Source organism: Ailuropoda melanoleuca, chromosome 3, assembly GCF_002007445.2.
Source record: "Ailuropoda melanoleuca isolate Jingjing chromosome 3, ASM200744v2, whole genome shotgun sequence".
Taxonomy (NCBI): domain Eukaryota; kingdom Metazoa; phylum Chordata; class Mammalia; order Carnivora; family Ursidae; genus Ailuropoda; species Ailuropoda melanoleuca.
This window is the reverse complement of record NC_048220.1, coordinates 132,118,186-132,126,752: the sequence shown is the minus strand read 5'-3', so window position 1 is coordinate 132,126,752 and position 8,567 is coordinate 132,118,186. Positions and strand designations below refer to the sequence as shown.

At 33.8% G+C, this 8,567-nt stretch overlaps 1 protein-coding gene across 4 annotated transcripts in view; it reads right to left on the bottom strand.

Annotated features, from left to right (window-relative positions):
- CDH18 (cadherin 18) overlaps positions 1-8,567 on the bottom strand; it is a 478,586-nt gene that overhangs the window by 30,673 nt on the left and 439,346 nt on the right. For all 4 annotated transcript variants that reach the window (XM_019802760.2, XM_034657069.1, XM_034657070.1 and 1 more), the window contains one exon: positions 6,808-6,929. In XM_019802760.2, coding sequence (XP_019658319.1) covers positions 6,808-6,929 — 122 coding nt within the window. The remainder of the gene's footprint in view (positions 1-6,807; positions 6,930-8,567) is intronic.

The window sequence follows — 8,567 nt, the reverse complement described above, 5'->3', positions numbered from 1 at the left end:
TCCTGGGATGGAACCCCAGGGGTCTCTGCTCAGTGGGAGCCTGCTTCTCCCACTCCCTAGCCGCTCCCCCTGCTTGTACACACACTCTCTCTCTAACAAATAAATAAATAAAATCATAAAAAAATAAATAAAGGGGGAAAGCATCAAACTAGTCAGTTTCACAGATTTATACAAATAATGTAGTCTTCTGTTGGGTAAATGAGCTAGTCCTAACTAAACATTTAAATTAAAAGAATATTCTATGGAGTACACTGTATCATCTTCAAATTAATCAATGAATTTGCTTTATAATATACTCTCAAATGGGATCATAAATTTATTTAATAATAATACTAACTTCTGTTGTTTCAATGAATTGATCTTTGTAAAATCTTGGAGTAAAATCTCTACTGATCTAGGTACTTTTTTCATACAAAGTTATATTGTTAATAATTAGACGTGATGGAGGTAGGCTGGTGTTAGGTAATACAATTTTTTAAATATATGCTATGTTTCCTAAGCTTACTTTGTATTGAAACACACGCACATACACACACACATACATGGGAGGCGGGGTGGGGGGGAAGCCAATATAAATAAGATGGAAGCATTCCCATTATTTATATTTCAGTTTCCATGTATAGACCCATCTCATGTATTATGAATTCGCTTTACTTTGGGAACTGACTTCAAATTTCATGCATGCATGATTTTCTTAATATTTCTTTCATGCAAGGTACTTAAAAGATTTTTTTTTCAGAACAGGAAAATACATTAACTCAGACAAATACATTGTTGCAATTCAGGCCTATTGATACCTGATTCAACATGAACTCTGCTGTTATATGTGGTTTAAACCTCTGCGTCACAAAAGACACGTCTCTCTGCCATGGCCACATGCTGTTATGTTTAGAGCACAGCATCCATAATAAAAATGTCTGTAATTCTAAAAGCAATTGTTATAGAAAGAGGAGCCACTGTACAGCTGGGCGATACAAATATGCTTCAGAAAACCTATTTCACAAATCATTATTTAAATAGAATTCCCTATTCCTACTCTGCATCAAAACACACAAAGTTTCTCCAGAAATGCTACAAATACAAGGTTAAATGACTCGAAGGCGGCAAAATTAAACAATAGAAAGATTCAGACCATTTCCCTTGTAATAGGTTAAATACAAATTGACCACACAGCTTGGCAATGGTTTGTTTAATTAATGGTGCAATAAACAATAGTTTCAAATGACTTTTCATTCCCTCAGTAAAACATTTTAATTCATTTTGCTGAAACAAATGTTTAGACGAACAGATACTTAAGCAATATAAAGAGCCTGAGAATCTTAATGTGACATCTAAAATCATACAATGTTAATGACAATGATGCTAACTATGCATATAATTTTTTGAGGAAAATAACCATAATCACATAAATAAATCAATCTACATCAGATCTTAGGGGTGTTAAGTCTAGTGATTGCTTTCGGAGAACAATGACAGTTCTTTGAAGAAAAGAAAAATACTATGTAAAGGGTTAATGGGACCCAGAAGATAAAGATACATTTTTGTCACAGAGTTAGCCTTCTCTAAAAAATGGAATGGCTTCCCATGCGAGGAGAATAAGGTAACCCATCTTTAAAGGAATTTGAGACTCATCTAGTCATATGCTCATAGAAATTCAGGCGTAGAAGGGCCCTGAAATTCTGACAATTTTCTTTATTTTAGAGATGAAGAAAGCATTTTGTCAATGTCACATAAATCATTTCTTAGACATGCTATGGAGCTTAGGTGGTCAGCGTGGAGGGTAAAACAGAAGGACCCAGGCTAGCAAGTTGGCCCTGACAGGAGAGCATAACCCTGAGAGAGTGCCTGGATAAGCTTTCCCATGATCAAGAGGAAGAAGGAACATAATGGGAGGTCAATGGAAAAAGTCAAGGTCACTGGCCAATATGGAGAGAGTTCAATCTAGAAAATTAACACCAGTGTTTTAGATTTGGGAGTACATTTTCACACTCATAGGACAAAAATCAATTGATCCAAGAGCAAGGACTGAGTATTATTTGCCCAAATTTTCAATGCTTTCACCTGCAAAGGTGGCTAGGACTAGCAAGAATGAATTGCTCCCAATACAGCCTCTCACCTTATCCTATAAATTTTGAAATTACCTTGAAGTAAAAAAAAAAAAAAAGAGAGAGAGAGAAAGAAAGAAAGAAAGAAAGTAGAAGAGAAATATATTACCTAAAAAGAAAACATCTAAAAATGGCTGATGCAATCATTAGCTTATGTTTGGATTTTTAAATCTTTGTATCCATTTCAAATGATCCAATTTTGAATTATCTGAATAACCTACAGACCAAAGAAACAAAGATTCTGTGAGGGATTATATCCTTGTCAGATTTTGATATTAAAGCTATGCTTCACCATAAAAAGAGTAGAAAACAGATTTTCCCTTTTGTACTTTTTAATACAGTGTATTTTCACTATCATTCCATTTAAATATTTTTAATTTTTATTACTTAAGAGATTCTTAGTTTATCTAGAGTTGCCCCGATTTCCAATGGATTTTTTTTCTAGTAATACCTTTTTCCCCCTAGCAATACTTTTGAATTAGTATCTAGCTTTATTTATTTATTTCTTTGTCATACAGAAAATAATGAGGCCAATCCTTTGCAAATTATTAAAACTTGCTTTGTGGCTCTGCAGACAGTAAATTTTTGGTCAATATTTTCTGTAAGTTTCAGAAGAATGTGTGATCTGAAGTTGTTCAGTGCATTATTCTATATTTATCAAAGAGTAAATTTGTTAATTGTGGTGTTCAATTATCAATATCTTTACCAAAAATGTATACAATTATTCTATCAGTTTCTGGTAAAAACATACTAAAACTCCCAATACAATAATGGGCTAGTCTATTTTTTATTATTTCTACCATTTTTTCCTTTGTTCATTTTGAGGCAACATTGATAAGTATATATAAATTTAAAATTGTCATTTCTACCTGGTGCATAAACTGTTTTTATCACAATGAATGTGCTTCTTTATATCTAGTAACATTCCTTTCATGAAATGTGCACGTGTGTGTGTGTGTGTGTGTGTGTAGATAGGTAAGTATGTATATAGCAATTATTTAAGTAATTATTTGGTATATTTTTACATATATTTTCTTTCAAACTCTTTTCCTTTATTATGTTTATTTTATACCTCATTTTTTTAAAGATTTCATTTATTTATTTGAGAGAGTGAGCACACATGCACCAGTGGTGGGGGGGCGGAGGAGGAGGGAGGAGTGGACTCCTCACTGAGCAGGAAGCCCCACTTGGGGCTCGATCCCAGGACCCTGAGATCATGACCTGACCTGAAGGCAGACACTTAACTGACTGAGCCACCCAAGCGCCCCTATTTTACACCTTGTATAAAAATATTTTGGAATTACTATTGGTTATAAACTTCATATTTTATTAGGATTTATCTTAGTTTTGAAATGGTCCCTCTAGAATCCTTGAAAATTGCTCCTATATGAAAAGCTTTTTTACTGTAAAACATACTCCAGTGGGATAAAACCATATGCAACAGGTTTCTAAGTATATAATTATGTTAAAGTGAACAAACATTTTCATGAAGACAGTTAAGATCAAGAAATAGAAATCTAAACCTTGCCTTCTTTAGGATTAACTATTTTTATTTATTATTTTTTTTAAGATTTCTTATTGTATTTATTTGAGAGAGAGAGAGCACAATTGGTGGAGAGGGACAGAGGGAAATGGAGAAACAGACCCTTTACTGAGTGGAAAGCCAGACTCTGGGCTTGATCCCAGGACCCTGGGACCTTGACTTGAGTTGAAGGCAGACGCTTAACTGACTGAACCACCTAGGTGCCCCAGGATTAAGACTTTTTAATTACAATTTCTACTAGCTTATTAGTTACATTTTTTTTTTTTACCATTTTTACTAGTTGATCTAGAGGTTATAGTATGTATTCTGGACATATAAAATCTATTATAAATTAGTAGTTTATCAATTTCTCAAATTTTAAGAGGCCAAATTTCTCAAATTTAAAGGAACCAAAATTTAAGGAGTTTAGAATATCTTAACTTCATTTGTCTTTCTCACTTACCATCTCTTGTTGCCAAGTATATGATGTCTATTCTGTTTATTCATCAATTATTAAGTTTTTATGAATATATTTATTGTGTTTGTTTTGAAGGTTTTTATGACTCCAAGATGCCAGTATAATTATTTTTCTTTTTTACCCAATAAAAGCTATAGAGTGTTTCTTATGGTAAGTTGGCCTAGTTCTGAGATTTTCTGGTCTTGTTTTTGAGGGATATTTTAGTAGAAAAAAGAATTCATGGTTGTCAGTTATTATCTAGCAATTGTTGGGAATTATCTTTCCATTGTCTCCTGGGTTTTATCTTACTTTTTTTTAAGATTTTATTTATTAATTTGAGAAAGAGAGAGAGCATGAGCATCTGTGTGTGCACAGGCAAGCAGGGGTTGGGGGAGAGGGTGAGGAACAGAGGGGGCGGGAGACAAAGAGGGAAAGAGTCCCAAGCAGACTCCATGCTTATTGCAGATCCCGTCTAGAGGCTCGATCCCACCACCCTGGGATCCTGACCCCAGCTGAAACCAAGAGTGGATGCTCCACTTTATAATATATGTTAAGAAAATAATTTTAGGATGTATGCATCCATTTCTGACACAATTGAAATAGATTCTGGTAAATAAATCATTATATATCTGTACTGAAAAATTCCTTGTTGCTTTTGAAATGGTGATAAAGAAAAATGTTTAAGCATCTGAAGTGATCATCTTAATATATTACATAATATTTATATATATTATGTATATTAATATTATGTAATATATAATACAACAATATATTGTTATATACTATAACTTCTAGTATTATAATATAATATAATTCTGTAAATGCTTTCAGATATAATTTTCATCCACTTTTCCTTATATTTTCTAATTTTCTTGTGGGCAATGAATATGAAAACAACTTTATGAAAAAAAAAAGTTGTCCATTTATATATACACAAATATCTCCTCAGAGGGTGTTAAAGCATAATCAATGATTATCTTAGCACACTATCAGTTGTCCGTTCTATAAAAATACACAGACAATGCTTCTCAGTACTATAATTTTAGGACAAACTTTAAAATGATATAAAGTAGTTTTGGAAGGGGGTGCTTAGGTGGCTCAGTCGTTTAAGCATCTGACTCTTGATTTTGGCTCAGGTTATGATCTCAGAGTTGTGAGATTGAGCCCCATGTTGGGCTCCATGCCAAGTTCTGCTTGACATTTCTGTTTTTCTGTCTGTCTCTCCCTCTGCCCCTTCGCCCTCTAAATTTTTGAAAAAAGAAAGAAAGAAAGAAAGACAGAAAGAAAGAAAGAGAATGAAAGAAAGAAAGAAAGGAAAGAAAGAAAGACAGAAAGAAAGAAAGAGAATGAAAGAAAGAAAGAAAGAAGGAAGAAAGAAAGAAAGAAAGAAAGAAAGAAAGAAAGAAAGAAAGAAAGAAAAAGAAAAAAGAAAAAAAAATTTGGCTGATATATTCAGCCTGGTTTACCAAAGACAGTAAAAGGGACCATCTCACTCAGATGGACCTAGACCTTTTCTACCTCTCTAGATTCACCTGTGACAGACAGACTTTAGACTGCTCCTCATGGAATCCATGCCTCCATGTAGTCCTTTCTCTGTTAAGTCTGGATGTGACCTGTGATTTGCTTCTGACCAATAGAATATGGCAAAAGTGTTGATACATCATTCACCTGATGACATTACATTACACTATATGAGACTGTTTGCTAACAGACTTTACAGATCTCTCCTTACTTGTTTGATGAAGTAAGTAGCTACATTGGAGACGCCCACACATACAGCAAGAAACTGTGGGTGGCATGTTGACACTCCAGGGAACATTGAAAAGATGAGGAAAATCCTGAAGCTCTGAGGTCTATAGCTGAAGGTAACCTAATGCTGCCAATAACCAGGTGTGCTTAGAAGAGATCTCAAGCCTCAGCGAAGAACACGATCCTGATAGAAACCTTGATTACAGTCTTGTGAGACCCCTGCAAAGATCAAACTAAGCCATGAGCAGACATCTGACCTACAGAAACTCCGGGATCCCAAATAAGTGTTGTTTTAAGCTGCTAAGTTTGTGTAATTTGTTATACCACAGAAAACAAAAACAAAAACAAAACAAATGTGTATCCCCTTCCAGACTGCTCCTTGCTTTATGTGCCACAGCTGCAATGGTCTTCCTTCAGATTTGCCATGCTCCTTTAGCTAGCTGCCATGCTACATCCAAACTCATGACCCATGTTCAAGCTCTTCTCTGTTTCTTCCACTGTCCCCACTTTCTTAATACATAACACACTCTTCATATTGTTCCAACCTAATCACCTTTTAGTACCAGTGTCACTCAATGGTCACTCACCCGTCACTCCTACAGGCCCTCCAAAATGGACCAACCAGTCCCTTCTCCATAATCCCACTTCGAAGCTTCATTAGGATGGGGAAGTTCACAGTTTCCTCCTCATTTAATACAGGGCTTCTCACAAAGCATTCGATATAATTACATTGGTATGATGAATGTATGTATGAATGAGTTCATTTTTTGATTTACATTTGTGTTCTGGGGAAAATCTACTTTCAATGAGTCTCAAAAATACGTATTTTGTACTTAAAGCTTTATAAAATTATTTTCACTGAGCACAAAAATAACATTGAGGGATTTTGAGGATTATACCCAAAAAATAATAGAAATAGAGCTGCTTTTTTTTTTCCTTCCATTCCAGTGATAGGAAGGAAACAATTAACTTACCTGGCCAGGCTTTGAATTTTCACAGACAACAATATCATATTCCCTGGCAAGTTCGGGTGGATTGTCATTGACATCCAAAATTCTAATACCCACTGTGACATGGCTCAGCAAACCAGGATTGTCTGCAAAACACACAGGGATATATTTAGTATTTCAGTGCACACTTTAGAGGCTTGGTTTAAAACAAATCTCCTTAATACTGTAGCTTGTCACCAGCTCCATATGCTGCAACAGGACTTTTGGCAAAAGACAACTTTATGATGGCACTCTGCTAGAACTCATTAACTTACAGAAAAATGAAAAATGAACACCAAGGCATGACATGAATGCTAAAATGATATTTTATCATATCAAGGAAATTATATGTTATTCAGGAACTGGAGTGGGAGAAAGTTGTCAGAGTTCATTGTATGTTGTCAGAGTCTAAGGGATGAACAATCGGTTTCATCATTAATCTAAGAAAAGCATAGCAGTTGGTAAAAAAAAAATTACATAATCTTTAACAAGTCTGAATTTTCAAATTTAAATAAACTTGGAAAAAATTAAAAAGTGCCATTGTTTTGTGCAAAGAATAATTTTCTTCTTACAGAAAAAAATGCATGCAGTGTGTGATGTTAAGTCATACTTGTGGAGAAATAATTGAAATCAGAACTTATCATAGAATTAATATATAACTCTGGTGGATATCAAAATATTATAGTTAACACTTTAAAGTAGGTCTTAATCACAGTCTTCCCATTTTTCAGTAGGTTTATTAATCCTAAGATGTAAGGAAAAGGTGAATGTTTGGTTTATTTTACACAAACCAAGCTATAAATGCAGAATTAATAATAGGAAAATTAAATATATATGTATATATTTATATTGCTGATGTTTCTGTTATTTTTTTAAAAATCCAAAATTAAAGTTATTTAAAATAGACTAATTTTAAAAAGGATTACTAAAGCAAGAGACATAAAATCTAGATAAACTTATCAATTTATCAAAGAGAATATGAGAAGGCATATTAGATAAAAGGGGGTATGGATATACACAGACATATGTATAGAAGATACTAAAACTAGTAAGAATGTGGATGGAATACAAAATGCCAAAGGAGGCTCTCAAAGGAACAGGAAATCTGAGGAGTACTACAGTAGTCAAACAATATCAAATTCCATTTAAAACATAATTTTCTAAAGAGAAAAAAATTCAGGTCCAGATTATTTTACCTAAAGTTAAAGAAACAGGTAATTTCAGTCCTATACATCTTTTTTCCCAGGAAACAGAAGGATGAAATACTGAAAGCTTGTTTTCTGTGGCTTGTGACCTGTCGATATCAATACCAGACTTTCTCACTCATGAGATATTTTACATGTAAACCGCCTAAACAAAATGATAGCAAACACATTTCACTGGTGTGATAAAAACAAACAAACAAATAAAAACCCCAAAAAACTATCTTTATCAATTTAGTTACATGCTTGCTTCATTTAGCATTAAGGGCAGGAAGAAACAAAGGGAAGAAGGAAGGAAGATACAAAGGAAGAAACGAGGAAAGACATTTCAAAAAGCATAAAAATTATTCACAAGGTTAATGAATTAACGGATGGACAAACACAAATAATCATCTGGACACATACAGAAAAACCAAGAAATAGAATGCAGTATCCATACACGATAAACACAATGAAACAAAGCAAAACAAAACAAAACGAAAATACAACAAAAACAAAAACTCTCAGTGAATAAGTGGAAATGTGCTTTCTCCAACTGATTAA